We start from the raw sequence: 17,463 nt of genomic DNA, 5'->3' as shown, positions 1-17,463 counted from the left end.
CATGAAACTAGGGGTTCATCGAGTTCCCTACTAGAGTAATTTTAGGAAATTGCAGTAGTGGGGAAATCGATTTAAGAACCCCTAGTTTCATTCACGAATATAAAGCAACTGACAATACGGAAGTCGGCCATACATCGTCCGAATTTAAATTTTAGCTGGAAACTTCCTAATCTTCTTACGCTATTTACTTTTAAAATTAGAAATTTTTTCATGGCACATTTACATAGGTCCACCACTCCTTTACAGTAGTCATAGGCTGTGGGTATTTAACTTTTTTCCTTTTGTAGTATTATATATTGGGTAGTTTAGTGAACGCGAAAATTTAACAAGTTAATATTTAGAATTCAGATCCAGAGGGGGAATTTTTACTGTTCGGTTGTATAACTAAACATAACCTCAAAAAGTGTTTACATTTATTTATTTAACTCTTACTATCAACTCACCTGCATTTGAAACATTGAGCCACAAACAAGGCCCATAAAGTGACCAATCATACTGGTCAGTAGGCAAATGCCCCAAAACATAAGTGCTCGACCCAACTCCAGCGGTTGTCCTGTCATATAATAGGCAATACATGTCAGCAGCGTAGGACATACGAATTGTAACGGTAAATCGGATATAATTTTAGACATATAATAAGATTTGATGGAATACCATCCGTTAAGGTATTCCCTTATAAATACTGCACATTCCTGAGGACAGAGAAATATGGAGGGCATAGCATTGCCGAAGAATACAAACATAACCACAAAAAATATACACGAAGCGTTGGTTAGGGTTTTGGCACCATCATTACCAATTTGCCAGAACACAATACCAAGTAGAATGGCCACTGCAATGTGCATAATGATGCGGAGACGCACGGAGAGCTGAAAAAAGATTAGGATGTAAATTATAAATTAATTTTATTTTTTTTTTCCTTTTACCATATTTCTGTAGGTTGAGGTGGAGGATCTTTTCAATAACACCATAAATTGACGCCAAACAGATACCCGTTCTTTGGGTCTGATGCCTTCTGTTTCCAAAGAAAGTGTACTAATCATATCGACAGTTGTGTGTAAGGTCTTAAGGTTTGAGTTGGAGTTTCCCAAGAGACCGGCTAAAGAAGGGAGAGTAAAGAGTAACTGTTACATCTTAGCCTTAGTGGCACATACCTGTCTCAACAGTTCCATTATTATTCGCCACTTTACTACTGCAGTTGTGTTTCATTCTGTTTTCATGTATAAGTTTTGACAGCAGCGGATTTGTCACATCACTGCTGACTTCAAGAACTAAAAACCAAATTGTTAGAGAGAGTTAAATTAGTGACGTTCCAAAAGAAAAGTAATTTCCCTCCACTCACCATAATCTGCTGGATTATAATATTGCGGACACTCAAATCCTGATTTCCTTAATTGCTCCAACATCAGCTCCTGTGGCCCTGAATATAAAATGCAACCATTTGACACCACCAATATATCATCGAATAACTGCATAAGCCTAGAACTGGGTTGATGGACAACACAGGCAATAACACGACCATCACGTGCTAATTTACGTAAATACGAAATAATTTGATAAGAGGCAACACTATCCAGGCCGCTTGTTGGCTCATCAAAAAACATAATGGGAGGATTTGTGACCATTTCAACACCAATTGACAGCCGTTTATATTCTCCACCCGATAAATTTTGGACCAATGTGTGACGACTGTGACTGAGGTTCAACATTTCTAATATGTTGTTGATCTAAAAGCACAAAAGGGAAAATAAATTTATATTAAATTTGATCCAGGCATAAATTCGATAAAAGATCCTTAAGACAGTCAAATATCTAAAGGGGTGTGAGGAAAAAAATATTCTTTAAAAAAATTCACGAGGCTCAAAAATATTCTTTAAAAAATTCTCAAAAATATTCTTTAAAAAAATTCACGAGGCTCAAAAATATTCTTCAAAAAAATTCTCAAAAATATTCTTTAAAAAAATTCACGAGGCTCAAAATTATTCTTTAAAAATATTCACGAGGCTCAAAATTATTCTTTAAAACAAACACAAGGCTCAAAATTATTCTTTAAAAAAATCACGAGGCTTAAAATTATTCTTTAAAAAACCACGAGGCTTAAAATTATTCTTTTAAAAATCCACGAGGCTCAAAAATGTTGTTTAAAAAATCCCCGAGGCTCAAAAATATTGTTTAAAAAATCCATGAGCCTCCAAAATATTGTTTAAAAAATCCACGAGCCTCCAAAATATTGTTTAAAAAATCCACGAGCTTCAAAACTATTGTTTAAAAAATCCACGAGCCTCAAAAAAATTGTTTAAAAAATCCACGAGCCTCAAAAAAATTGTTTAAAAAATCCACGAGCCTCAAAAAAATTGTTTAAAAAATCCACGAGCCTCAAAAAAATTGTTTAAAAAATCCACGAGCCTCAAAAAAATTGTTTAAAAAATCCACGAGCCTCAAAAAAATTGTTTAAAAAATCCACGAGCCTCAAAAAAATTGTTTAAAAAATCCACGAGCCTCAAAAAAATTGTTTAAAAAATCCACGAGCCTCAAAAAAATTGTTTAAAAAATCCACGAGCCTCAAAAAAATTGTTTAAAAAATCCACGAGCCTCAAAAAAATTGTTTAAAAAATCCACGAGCCTCAAAAAAATTGTTTAAAAAATCCACGAGCCTCAAAAAAATTGTTTAAAAAATCCACGAGCCTCAAAAAAATAGTTTAAAAAATCCACGAGCCTCAAAAAAATAGTTTAAAAAATCCATGAGCCTCAAAAAAATTGTTTAAAAAATCCACGAGCCTCAAAAAAATAGTTTAAAAAATCCATGAGCCTCAAAAAAATTGTTTAAAAAATCCACGAGCCTCAAAAAAATTGTTTAAAAAATCCACGAGCCTCAAAAAAATTGTTTAAAAAATCCACGAGCCTCAAAAATATTGTTTAAAAAATCCACGAGCCTCAAAAAAATTGTTTAAAAAATCCACGAGCCTCAAAAAAATTGTTTAAAAAATCCACGAGCCTCAAAAAAATTGTTTAAAAAATCCACGAGCCTCAAAAAAATTGTTTAAAAAATCCACGAGCCTCAAAAATATTGTTTAAAAAATCCACGAGCCTCAAAAATATTGTTTAAAAAATCCACGAGCCTCAAAAATATTGTTTAAAAAATCCACGAGCCTAAAAATATTGTTTAAAAAATCCACGAGCCTCAAAAAAATTGTTTAAAAAATCCACGAGCCTCAAAAATATTGTTTAAAAAATCCACGAGCCTCAAAAATATTGTTTAAAAAATCCACGAGCCTCAATGATATTGTTTAAAAAATCCACGAGCCTGAAAAATATTGTTTAAAAAATCCACGAGCCTCAAAAATATTGTTTAAAAAATCCACGAGCCTCAAAAATATTGTTTAAAAAATCCACGAGCCTCAAAAATATTGTTTAAAAAATCCACGAGCCTCAAAAATATTGTTTAAAAAATCCACGAGCCTCAAAAATATTGTTTAAAAAATCCACGAGCCTCAAAAATATTGTTTAAAAAATCCACGAGCCTCAAAAAAATTGTTTAAAAAATCCACGAGCCTCAAAAATATTGTTTAAAAAATCCACGAGCCTCAAAAATATTGTTTAAAAAATCCACGAGCCTCAAAACTAGATATTTGTTGTCTCTTACAATTGTTTCCTTTTCCTTTACTGTGGTCTCTGCAGGTAACTTCAAATCGGTGGAAACTCTCAACGTTTCTTGGACGGTCAGCAAATCCAACATGGCGAAATTTTGTGGGATGTATGAAGACATTTTACGAAATTCGACTATGTTTCGGGGTTTTCCGTTTATTTCAATATTTCCCGTTACCCCAGACGCTCTGCAATAAAAAATGGCAGAAATTAAATCTTAAAAACAAATTTCGATATCAAAATTTGACTTTTTTACTGACTTGAATCCGGAAAGAGCATTTAGTAGGGATGTTTTACCAGCACCTGATGGACCCAAAATGGCCGTAAGGCGTCCCGATTTAAATTCGCCACATGCATCATTGAGTATTTGAGTTGTAAGCGATTTACCTGGAAGTAGAGGCAAGGCGAGATATTGTCTTGTTTCAATTTTGTAGTATTTTTAATTAAGATAATTAAAATAAATTAATCAGTTTCCGGAGATATATTTTGCAAAAACTGTTCCTTTGTCCCAAAGTGTAACTCTTTATTTTATTTGGTCCATGTTTTTAGTTTAGTGTAAAATTTATTGGCGAACAAATATTTATCTAGGCAAATAATTTCATAGACCCATAGACCACAGTTAGGACACTTGACTCGGTCCAACTAAAAACTATTCCGATTAATCTCAAATTAAAAATTTAATGTTTTATAGCAATACATTGTTAAATCTACATGAATCATTGTCGATAATCAAATTAATCAAAACAATCGAACACAGATTATTGTTCTTTATGAATGTGGTTGGCTTATCGGCCATACATACAAACATTCAAACCCTCTGAGTTCAACTAATCTTATCAAACGATTTAATGCCCGATTGTGCAGATTATATCAAAAATTATTACTACTGAGAGACATATAGTTAATAGTATAAATAAAGCTCTTATAGGTTTTCAGTGCTTCGGCATGGTTGCTCCACCAAAACATCCAGAAGGAATCTACAAATATTCCACAATATGACATTAATGTGGCCATATCTTGAAAAGGCAATCTATTCATATGGCACGACAAGCCCCTGATGGGAGCTGGCCTCGAAACACATGGATTCGTATCGACATAACTTGACGAGAAACCAAATTAAGTAAGATCTTAGCAAATCTTACTTATTGCGGGGATAGTTTAGTTTATTCCACTCTTTGAACTTTTAAATTACAGAAGCATTAACTTAATTTAATCGCCTTCACTGTTTCTGTGAATTTAAATATGACCAATGGCCAAGAAATAACAGGCAGCTTGAGTTTAATAATTATAATAATTATATTAAAATTATCTAGAAATATGTAATATTTGTTTCACGGGGTTCATAGTCAGCACATTGAGATTAAAAAAAATAATTGAAGTCAAGAGAAAGGTCAATACATTCCAGATGCAGCTACAAAGTTCAGTGCGTTTAGATGAAAATACATACAGTATGCAATGTTCATATTCGTACACACCTCAATCATGAATAAAATCGTTATTAAATCCGTATTTTTTATGCAAATATGAAACAATTGATGGGAATGAATCATCATAACGAAGAACGATTTAAAAAAATAAGAAAACAAATTTTGAATTTATTCCGTCGTTTAGGTATAGATGGTGCCTGTGTGGCTGGCAAAGTGCGTATTCGTACATCTAGAAGTTCTATATATTTGTAGTATTTAAGGATTTTTTCCAAGCAAAATACCGCTATTTTTTGTTCTTTTTATCTTTTGGAATGACTATGCTTTAGAAAAATGTAAAAATAACGATATTTTAATTAAACAATTGTATGAATAAAAAGTCGGACGAAAAATTTCACATGGAGAGGTTTGTATCCCAAATGAAGGCTACATACCAAATTTCAGTCAATTTGGAGGAATATTGTCGTCACAACTTTCATAATACCGAAAAGAGGGAGGTACCGTTCTATGGGGCTATATGAAGGCGTTGTCCTATATCGACAAATTTCATATGGAGAGTTTTATACCCCAAATGAAGACTTAATACCAAATTTCAGTCAATTCGGAGGAATATTGAGGCCACAACCTTCAAAATACCAAAAATCAGGAGGTACCGTTTTATGGGGGGTTTATGAAGGCCGTAGGCCTATACCGACAAAATTCTGGGGAAAGGTTTTATACCCTAAACGAAGACACAGTACCAAATTTCAGTCATTTCGGTGGGATAATGAAGCTAAAACCTTCAAAATACCGAAAATCGGGTGGTACCGTTCTATGGGGGCTATATCAAAACATGGCCCCTATATCCCATTTGCAATACCAACCATACTAGGAGTAATAGCAACTTCTATACCAAATTACAACGCTCTGTCTTAAAAATTGAGAGCTGTATCTTGATTCCAACAGACGGACGGACGGACATGGTCATATCGACTTCGAATTTTTGAAGTGCTTACTTAAGCCGAAGTAGCATCTGTTGGCCAATACAATTCTTCTTTTTATTTCACAACTGATGTCGTTAGTTGTGTTTACGGTGGTGCCGAGGTATACGAAGTCTTTTACTACCTCAAAATTATAGGAACCAACTTCAACAGTTGGTCCGATCTCAATGGACGCATTGCGCGTCGACACCATCAACTTGGTCTTCTCGCCGTTTACCGCCAGACCCACTTTAGCAGATTCTCCTTCGACCTTCATAAAGGCATCGGTTACTTTTTTTACTGATCGTCCCATGATGTCTATACCATCAGCATAAGCAAGCAACATGTGGCTATTGTGTCACTTCTTTTGACTTTTGCCTCTCGTATAACCTTTTCTTGCAGGATGTTGAAAAGATCACACGAAAGGTTGTCTCCTTGCCTGAAACCTCTTTTGGTACAAAACTCTTCGGAGAGGTACTTTCCTATTTTAACTGAAGATCTTGTGTCAGTTAGAGTCATTTTACAAAGCCGAATAAGCTTTGCGGGAATACCAAATGCAGGCATGGCTTGGAATACCTTTGAACGTAGCGGGCTGTCGAAGGCTGCTTTATAGTCGACAAAAAGGTGGTAGGTGTCGATCTGCATCTCTTAGGTCTTCTCCAGGATTTGCCGCAGGGTAAATATCTGGTCAATGGTGGACTTGCCAGGTCTAAAGCCACATTGGATATGGTCCAATTATTTCGTTGACCATGGGCTCGTTCGCACAATATCCCTGGCACTATCTTATAGGCAATAAGAAGAAGAAATATGCCCCTATAGTTGGAGCATACGGTCTTATCTCCTTTCTTGTCGACGGGACACAGGATGCTCAGGTTCCAATTGTCGGGTACGCGTTCTTCCTGCCAGATGGAAGTAACTAGCTGATGCATACACCTTATCAGCGTGTCGCCTCCGGTTTTAAAAACCTCGGGTGGTAGGCAATCAGCTCCTGATGCCTTATTATTCTTCAGCCGGTTTATTGCTGTCTTTACCTCATCTTGGCCGGGTGGTATACATTCATTCATTCAATAGACTTCATGAAAGCTTTTGATAGTATTAACCGACTCTCTCTATGGAATATTCTGGAACGACGTAACATACCATCTAAAATTCTCAATTTAATCAAGGCCATGTATACCGACTTCAGATGCCGAGTTCTTCACAATGGTAAATTATCAGATCCTATTTAGGTCAAAACAGGGGTAAGACAAGAAAGTATTGTGTCATCTATACTTTTCATTCTTCTCATCGATGATGTAATGCGTCCACCTTTGAATGGCAGACGTGGAATCCAGTGGGCGCTGTGTAAACAGCTGGAAGAATTGGAATACGCTGATGACGTGTGTCTTCTGAGCCAAGTAACTATTCACCTGCAGGAAAATATCAACTCCATTAAAAATAAGTCGCGTTCAGTCGGGCTCGAAATCAACATCTCAAACACTAACACTAACATGCCGGGAGGCTATGGAGCGAACTCGGATTCACACATCCGCATTGACAATGTTGACATCGAATGGGTGGAAAAATTCAATTACCTTGGTAGCCAAATAACGATAAAGGGTGGAGCTGAAGAAGACAGCAACGCTCGATTAAATAAAGCAAAGGCTGCTTTCGGCATGCTTCGGAATAATTGGAGATCTCGACAAATCTCAACACACACCAAACTTCGTATATATAATTCGTATGTGAAATCTGTCCTTTTTTACGGATGCGAAACCTGGAAACGTACGAGTTCAATAGACGGCCGTCTACAAAGTTTTACAAACAAATGTCTGCGGCAAATTTTAAACATTTGGTGGCCGAACCGAATACGAAATGCTGAACTATTGAACATCGCCAATCAAATTGCAGCTACCGTTGAGTTTCGTCAACGGAAATGGCGCTGGATAGGCCACACGCTACGAAGACCTGTAGAAAACATTGCTCGTCAAGCGCTTCGGTGGAATCCCCAGGGAAGAGGCCGACGTGTTGGTGCGCCAGCTAAAACTTGGAGAAGGTCGATCGACGCAGAACTACAAGCTGCAAACTATTCATGGATCGACGTCAATCAAGAATTGCACAAAAGAGTTCGATACAAGAGAATGGTATGATAACAGAAGACAGAAGAAGAAGTTTGGAAAAATGCTCTTTCCATATCCTGAGTACACTATCTGTATCAGTTACCAAATTACCTTGCTGGTCTCTACATGAGGAGGTGCCTGTACCAAAACCATCAGTTTGATGCTTCACTCTTTGGTAGAATTTTCGGACTTCATTCTGTCTCCTGTACATCTCGATTTGTTCACACTCCCGCTTTTCCATTTCTCTCTTTTTCTTACGGAAAAGACGTTTCTCTTCTCTCCTTTTCTCCCGATATCTCTCTCGTGCGCTACGCGCTGCTACTGATTGTAAAGTAGCCATATATGCCGCATTTTTCTCTTCGGTAGCAGCACGACACTCATGGTCATACCATGTATTATTCCTTGGTGGAGGTCTCTGGTATCCAAGTACTGATTTTGCGGCTGTTTGCATGGAGTCGGCAATGTTTTACCATTGTCCTGATGTGTTATCGGGACGAGGAGTGCTTTGATTAAGCAATTGGGGCCGTTGAGTGGAATATGCTGTGGCTATCTGTTGTGATTGCAGCTTACCGATGTCTAACTTTCGTGTTGGGTCTGTTCGTACTTTGTTTGCTACTTTTAACCGGGTGCGTACCTTTGCTGCAACTAGGTAGTGGTCCGAGTCTATGTTTGCGCCTGGGAACGATAGTGCATCCAACACGCTCGATGAATGTCTTCCATCTATCACAACATGATCAATTTGATTACTTGTTCTTTGATCTGGAGACAGCCAGGTGCACTTATGAATATCGAGATGCTTAAATCTGGTACTGCTAACTACCATGTTTCTTGCAGCTGCAAAGTCTATCAGCCTCATACCATTGTCAGATGTTTCACTGTGGAGACTGAATGTCTAGACTGTTAGGCCAAAGATATTTTCCTTTCCAATTTTGGCATTAAAATCGCCAAGAATAATTTTAGGGGTCGATTATGGATAGCAACTCAACTGTAGTTGCGTTGCCAGAAGAGAAAATCATACAATTAAAATAAGTGAAACGACAGAAATGTTTGAAAAATTCATACAATATCAGTGTGTTGAACCTTCAGCTACTAATTTAATTGTAAAAAAGTATGAATTTCAATGTAGAAATTGGATTTTTTATCATTAAATTTGCTACAGGCAACGCAACTGGAGTTGGGTTGCTATCCATAATCGACCCCTTAATGTCACGGGCAGGGCAACGATAATATGTTTCTTCTAAGCGCTCATAAAATATATCTTTGGTCTGTTCGTCCTTGTCTTCAGTGGGAGCATGAGTGCAAATAAAGCTGATGTTGAAGAATTTTGCTTTTAATCGAATTGTAGCAAGCCTTTCATTCACTGGTGTGAACCTGGAGACCAGGTGTTTTAACCTCCGACTAACTGCAAATCCGCAACAAAACTCATGCTTTGTGTCATGGCAGCTATAATACAGTACGTCGCCTTTAGGTGTTGTTGTGACGCCTTTCCCGTTCCATCGTATTTCCTGTATGGCAGTAATGTCGGCCTTGTACTTTTCAAGTACATCTGCCAATGCGTAAACTGCACCTTCTCTATAAAGAGTGCGAACATTCCAGGTGCAGATTCACAGATCATGGTTCTTAAAACGTTTGCGGGGTTCGTCAACTTTAGAGGGGTTTGTTTTTTTTTCTTTCGTTTTTTCATAGTAGGCTGTTTTTTCTAGGGGTTACTAACCCCACGCCCAAACCCAAGTTTTTAACGTTATTATGGGTGAACGCGCGGCACATGCTAGCTCACTACCTTTAACCGGTGTTAAAGGCAGTTCCCCAGATGTTTCCTCAGGTACTAAATTTTAGTGAAATTCCGACTTTAGTGGTCTAGAACTTTTAGGGAATAGCATGGATCATTCCTTTTAACAGAATGATGCCTGAGTGTCCTCTTTCAGCCCATATATACTTTTATACTCTAAATCAATCGCAATTTCTAAGATAGAGCCTTATAATTTGGTATATAAGTTCCATTACCCCTAGGATGTTTGTAATTGAAAATGGGCTATATCTGTCCACGTTTTGATATAGCCCCCATAGAACGGTACCACCCGATTTTCGGTATTTTGAAGGTTTTAGTTTCATTATCACACCGAAATAGGTGGAGTTTGGTACTTAGTCTTCGTTGAGGCCAGAAATTTGTCGGTATAGGTCCACGCCTTCATATAGCCCCCATAGAACGGTACCTCCCGATTTTCGGTATTTGGAAGGTTTTGGCCATAATATTCCACCGAAATGGCTGAAATTTGCTATTTTGTTTACGGCAAATTTCTACCTCCGGCATCGCTTTTGGGTTCATTGCACTTACCGGGCCACCGCACTTGCCGGCGAAAAACATTGAAAGAATTCGAAACAATTCTCAAACAGCTCTAAAACTGCACTTTTGCAAAAATTGTAAACTTTATTAGGGAGGTACCGGATGTAGCCTATCTTTAAACATGATTTAAGCTTGAGAGAAATATTACGATGTTCAAAAGTCTTATCGCGCTCACACACCATTTAGTTGGCTACCGTACGATTTTTTAAAGCTTTTGAAACATTACAAGGACATTCTGGGCGATTTAAGTGGTTATTTTGTGGCCACTGAAATAGGTGGTTAAATATGAAGTTACAACTTATTTTTAGTATCTGTATGTGCATTTCGTATGATTGTTCCACAAACATCCCATACGGGACAAGGGAGACTTCTCTCATATCAATGAGTGCACCCCGATTTATACTAGCTCAAAGATAAAGGACCTACTGTTTATCGCCGAGTCCGAACGGCGTGTCTTAAGACTCCACTTTGTAGAGAAGTTTTACATGGGTGAAATACTCAGGAAATGTCGCCAACATTACTGAAGGGTATTTTGCCACCGTTGAAAATGTTGATGTTGACTGGCCGGGGAATCTAACCCACGACCTTCAGCGTGCAAGGCGGGTGTGCATACCATTGCACCACGGTGGCACCCACTAAATATTTTGTGGTTGCTGAACGTTTGGACAGTTATCAATAATTGCGAAAAATCGACATTCAAAACTGTGAATGTGTACTGCACTTTATAGAGAAGTTCGACTGTACATTAACTCTTTCTTCTTGAGATAGTCCTTGCTACAATGCATATAAAATCACGATTTCTTGCTTAAAATTATTCGACAAAATTGCACGATTGTGACCCTGATAAACTCTTTGCAAATATTTTTAAAAAGAAAACAAAAAATTTCGTAATACTCACATTGTTTATGAACATAATTAATATTGCTAAAATGTAGTCTTAAATCAATTTGTTGTTGTTGTGACGCCGATTTCATACTGACAGAAGAGGCAGCTATATCAATGCCATTTGTGGCAAGGGGTTGCGGCGCCGACAATGTAGGTGTCATGATGACATGTGCATGCTGTGGATGATGATGATGATTAGCTTTGGCACCGATGGTACCGTTGGCCACTATTACTGGCTTAGGATTACTGTTGCTGTTGGTTAATTGAAATTCATCTGCGGCATTAGGCATTGTTGATATTGTATGTTTTTTTTTAATACTTTTATTATATTAGTTGTTTTGTTTTATTTTGTTATTATTTCAAATATTTTGTAAATTGAGCTTGGTTTAATTAAACATTTTTCTTCTGTAAAATATTGAGACACAAAGGATTTTAAAACAAAATCGTATATAATCTAAGTTTAGAGCACTGCTTGCTTTATTAGCCAGAAAACACTTCGAGTTTATGAGACAGGTAAAAGAAGGACTGGGTCAAATTATTCTATGCACAGATCCAACACCGGCCACCTTCCCAAATCTATAGCAAAAAACTTAATTTTGTTTGATAGTTGTAGAGATTTTTAAAACATTCGTGTTCGGTCAAATAGGAACATCTAATTGATTGTTCCAAAACTATGTCAAAATGCTTGCATATGGCTATGTGGCCAAGTTGGTGGTTTTCCCGCTACTTGTGGTGATTTTTGACGTACAAAAACCACTGTTTAAGCAGGAATGTCAAATGTTTTAAGGTAAAAATCGCTACGGACCTATGGTGCGTATGTGGCTGTAGCGGTTTTTATCTCGGAACAGTTGGCATCCCTGGTGGCAACCTTCAATTACGGATTACCGAAAAGTCATTAACCTGTTTTGCAAAAGCGCATGTTTTGTGCTCTTGCATAAATTAAAATAAATTCTCGATCTCTTTTCAGTCGACAGCGATGCAGTTCGCACGCATTTCTCTTTATTAATTTTCAATAAGAATTTGGTAATTAATTTTAAGGTTAATTTAATACAGAGTTTTTGTTCACTTAAATAAAAGCCGGCGTTAACATTATTTTGGCCGCCATCAGACCATCTGCTTTTTCACATGTATGACATCAGCTGTTCTGTATATTAGTATACCCAAAGTGACAACATACATGTGAAAAAGTAGATGGTCTGATGGCCGCCTTAATTGGGAATGAAAATAAAGTAAACAAACAACACATCTTCACAAATTAGTGACCCTTTGCAACAAAAAAAAAAAAAAAAAAAAAAAAAAAATGGCAAACAACGATTTAACAGCAGCATCCACCGTGCCATGCAAAATGATGAAGACGATCCAGCACAGCTATCGCGAAGCAACACTGGTAGTGACAAACAAAAGGCCTCCACAGTGCTTGCCGCCTTAAAGCCTGAATCCATAGCACAGTAAGCCAAAATCGTCACAACTTTGCCAGCAAACGACTGATTCGAATACGTAAAACGGAAAATTATTGAACATTTTGCCGACAGCGAACAGAGACGCCTCAACCGACTTTTGTCTGAAATGCCATTAGGCGACAAAAAACCTTCCGAACTGTTATTCGAAATGAAACGAGTTGCTGGAAATTCAGTTGGGGAAGCAGCACTCAAGCGTCTATGGACAAAACGTTTACCAACATTTGCGCAGCCCGTGGTAGCAGCGTCAACCGGCACGCCAGCAGAATTTACCAAAATTGCCGACTCAATTGTAGATGCTGTATCACCATCACAGGTATGTAAAGTGTCCAAAGGTTTTGGTTTAGTGCATCGGGCATAACCTCTGACAAACAAAAAGCCTTCACAGTGCTTGCCGCCTTAAAGCCTGAAACCATAGCACAGTTAGCCGACATCGTCACAACTTTGCCAGCAAACGACCGATTCGAATACTTCAAACGGAAAATTATTGAACATTTTGCCAACAGCGAAAAGATACGCCGACTTTTGTCTGAAATGCCATTAGGCGACAAAAACCTTCCGAGCTGTTCTTCGAAATGAAACGAGTTGCTGGAAATTCAGTTGGGGAAGCAGCACTCAAGGGTCTATGGACAAAACGTTTACCAACATTTGCGCAGCCCGTGGTAGCAGCGTCAACCGGCACGTCAGCAGAATTTACCAAAATTGCCGATTCAATTGTAGATGCTGTATCACCATAATTCAGTTGGGGAAGCAGCACTCAAGGGACTATGTACAAAACGTTTACCAACATTTGCGCAGCCCGTGGTAGCAGCGTCAATCGCCACGTCAGCAGAATTTACCAAAATTGCCGATTCAATTGTAGATGCTGTATCACCATCACAGGTATGTAAAGTGTCAAAAGGCGGCGGCAGCGAAATAGACGAACTGCGTACGGCTGTAATGGAGTTAAGCATAAAATTTGAGCAGTTTACCACGCGGCCACGTTCACGATCTCGCAAACCTACAGTCGTTCGTTATCGATCCCAGCACCGACAGAAATCATCCGAGCAAAAAAATAACCTCAAATTTTGATGAGTGCTGGTATCATAAAAAGTATGGACGTGAGGCTAGAAAATGTTGCCGCCCGTGTAGACATAAGCAGCGACAAGTGCACACTGTTACAGCGCAGTCATCAAATTGACTTTTGGGGCCAGTGGAGGATTCCAGCGAAAAATCCCCCACTGAATGCCAAGTCACAGACAGACGTACCCGTACAAATTTTCTAGTAGACAGTGGTGCCGATGTCTTCGTCCTTCCTCTTTGTTCAAAAACGTCAGTGATCAAACCGGCAACCACAACATTGTATGCAGCTAACGGTTCGCAAATTAAAGTCATAGGTGAGACGCGCTTAAATCTAGACCTTGGTTTAAAACGAAATTTTTATTGGTATTTTATCATTGCCGATGTGACAACTGCAATAATTGGGTCCGACTCCATTAAATATCACGATCTACTGATTGATTTGCGTCGTAACCGTCTAATAGACAACATCACTGGTCATGATTCTCATTGCAGCTATCGTCGACGTCTGAAATTGCTTGTCTGAAAACATTTTGCACAAACAATCCGTTTGCAGATCTCTTACAAGAATTTAAAGACATCACGACACTCTCGCCATATGGTTCCAGAACGAAATCAAAAATGTTTCAACGAATTGAAACGGCTGTACAGCCCACATTTTGCCGCCCTCGACGATTGCCAGTTGAGAAGCTCGAAGCAGCGAAAAAAGAATTCAATTTTCTCACCGAAGCTGGAATATGTCAACCATATAAAAGCAACTGGAGTAGCCCACTACATGCAAAGACTAATCAACGAGGTTTTCAGAGGTGTTGATTGTGTTTTTCCTTACGTTGACGACATTTTTGTTTCCTCTGACTCCTTAGAGCTGCATCGACGCGATTAGAGATTAGTGTTTCAACGCCTTCGAGAGAATCGACTTGCTATTAATGCACAAAAACGTGAATTTGGAAAGTCTGAGATAACATTTCTTGGCCACCTTGTCACACCCGAAGAAATTCGTCCATCTCCCACAAAGGTTGCAGCAATAAAGGAGTACCCAAAGCCGCTCACCGCTTAGGAGCTTAAAAGATTTATTGGTATGATGAACTCTTACAGAAAGTTTTTGCCGCACACCGGCATAGAATTAGCTGTTTACGTTGACGCATCTGACACAGCCGTAGGAGAAGCGCATGTTGATGGCGACTTACATCCTTTTGAATTTTACTCGAAAAAACTAACACCGACGCACCAGAAGTATTCAACGTACGACAGAGAGCTGCAGTCTATCAAGCCGTTTGTCATTTTCGTTACTTGATTGAAGGACGCCCTTGTTACATAGTAACTGATCATCGACCTTTAATATTCGCCTACAAAGAAAAAATGGAAAAAGCATCACCACGCAGATTGAGATAACTTGATTTCATCAGTCAGTTTACAACTGACATATGTCATACACCTGGTTAACAAAACTTAACAGCTGATGCCCTGTCTAGAATACAAGCCATAAATGATGATTCTGCTCAACGAATTGTTAACTTTAAAGAGCTAGCAGCAGCACAAAAAGTGGACAACGAATTTGAAAAATTTGCTGAAAAGTCAAGGTACGTCCAATAATTCACTATTACTAAAGTCTTTGGATATTTTAGGTTGTGACGAAAAAATTTTTTGTGATACATCCACTTCACGAATCCGCCCATACATACCAAAAGCTTTTCGAAGGTACTTAGCCCATCTTGCTCATCCTGGAATACGCGCAACAACTTTGTTAGTTACATCTAGATTTGTTTGGGCTGGTATGAAAAAAAAAGGTAGCAAACTACGTCAAAACATGTCTACTGTGTCAACACCCGACTTGTACGAGCCACCAGCCGAGCGTTTTTCACACATCAACATCGATATCGTTGTGCCTTTTCCATTATGTGAGGGGCAGCGATATTGTTTAACCATAATCGATAGATTTACACGATGGCCTGAAGCCTTGCCATTATCCGACATGTTCGCTTAGGTGGTAGCCAGAGGTTTCCCATGGGATTTCCAGATTTGGAGTGCCAAAACGAATTACATCTGATAAAGGTCGACAGTTCGAATCATCAGTTTTCCTCAATCAAATGGTATAATAGAGAGGTGGCACAGGACATTTTAATCAGCCATCTTATGTCACGATTCATCAAGATGGGTCTATCACCTTCCTACAATTCTACTTGGCCTACGTGTGGTATATAAACCAGATATAAACGCATCACCTGCAGAGTTGGTATATGGTACTACCTTAGGTGTCCCAGGATAATTTTTCTGAAAAACAATTCTACAACCACCAGCGATTTTGTAGCAGAATTTCGCAATGCGATGAAAGGTATTCAGCCAATGCAAACTTCACACCACTCTACGAAGACATCATTTGTTTGCAAAGATCTCCAGTCAACAACACACGTTTTTATTCAAAACGACTCAATTCGTTCTTCGCTGACTCATCCCTACGATGACCCGTATGTTGCTGTTAAACGTTTTTCAAAGTTTTTCACAGTGCTTGTACGCGGTCGAAGAACAAATGTCAGCATCGATCGCTTAAAGCCATGTTTTCTTCCTGCATCAGAATCGTCAAGCACAACGGAACAGACAACAATTGTACCTTCGTCAAATGATTTCGTGCCTAGCACTCCACACATTCCTGAAGATGATTCCAGTAATGTTACAACTCCAAATTAGCCGATTCGATGTAACTCTTCCAATGCCACATATTCGTCTGAAACTTCACTCAGCAGTTCACCTCAACCGATTACGAAAGCAATAGCTAGTGGAAGACGTATCAAGCCCCCAGTTAGATTCCGGTAGCCTTTCCCAGCGAGGGGAGTTATGTGGCAACCTTCAACTATCAATTACGTATTACCGAACAGTCATTAACCGGTTTTGCAAAAGCGCAAGTTTTGTGCACTTGCATAAATTAAAATAAATTCTCGATCTCTTTTTCTGTCGACAGCGATGCAGTTCGCACGCATTTCTCCTTATTAACTTTCAATAAGAATTTGGTATTTAATTTTAAGGTTAATTTAATACAGAGTTTTTGTTCATTTAAATAAAAACCGGTGTTAACCTTATTTAATTGGGAATCAAAATAAAGTAAACAAAGAACTCATCTTCCCAAATCTATTAAGGTCTCTTTAATTAATTTCGATACGGAACTCGACATCATCATATAAATTGCATGGATTGTGTGTCAAAGTTTGCTTAACAAACGACGAAAGAAACGAGACTGTAGATTCTATAGGTCACGATATATTTGCTTTCATATGGACATATGATTGATTTGACAAAGCTGACCCTTGTATTTCGTGAGATTTGGATGCTTCTGCATCTATCTTCGAAACGGAACTCGGCATCATCATATAAATTGCATGGATTGTGTGTCAAAGTTTGCTTTACTAACGACGTAAGAAACGAGACTTATACCTTAGACAGACGGCAGAGTTAATTTGCATTAACTGTCTTAATTCAAATTAATTCGTGCATTATCCACATTCTTAATGCACAAAATCAAAGGAAATTTAAACTGAATTAAGGTATTTCAATATGGCAATGCTGTAAAAGAGAGCCCATATTCATGTAGGAGAGAGA

The 17,463-nt window shown here is 38.2% G+C and overlaps 1 protein-coding gene across 8 annotated transcripts in view; it reads right to left on the bottom strand.

The window, feature by feature from the left end:
- Positions 1 to 17,463, bottom strand: part of LOC141395365 (ATP-binding cassette sub-family G member 4) — a 34,852-nt gene that overhangs the window by 3,379 nt on the left and 14,010 nt on the right. For all 8 annotated transcript variants that reach the window (XM_073971061.1, XM_073971057.1, XM_073971056.1 and 5 more), the window contains 7 exons: positions 11,370 to 11,761; positions 3,906 to 4,032; positions 3,644 to 3,833; positions 1,343 to 1,727; positions 1,155 to 1,271; positions 927 to 1,099; positions 444 to 869 (listed from right to left, as the gene is read on the bottom strand). In XM_073971061.1, coding sequence (XP_073827162.1) covers positions 444 to 869; positions 927 to 1,099; positions 1,155 to 1,271; positions 1,343 to 1,727; positions 3,644 to 3,833; positions 3,906 to 4,032; positions 11,370 to 11,646 — 1,695 coding nt within the window. In that variant the 5' untranslated portion in view covers positions 11,647 to 11,761. The remainder of the gene's footprint in view (positions 1 to 443; positions 870 to 926; positions 1,100 to 1,154; positions 1,272 to 1,342; positions 1,728 to 3,643; positions 3,834 to 3,905; positions 4,033 to 11,369; positions 11,762 to 17,463) is intronic.

The sequence above is a fragment of the Musca autumnalis genome, unplaced genomic scaffold (genome assembly GCF_047663935.1).
Source record: "Musca autumnalis isolate F117 unplaced genomic scaffold, ASM4766393v1 scaffold_2, whole genome shotgun sequence".
NCBI lineage: Eukaryota > Metazoa > Arthropoda > Insecta > Diptera > Muscidae > Musca > Musca autumnalis.
Note: the sequence above shows the minus strand (reverse complement) of the source record. Positions and strands in the feature narration are given on the sequence as shown.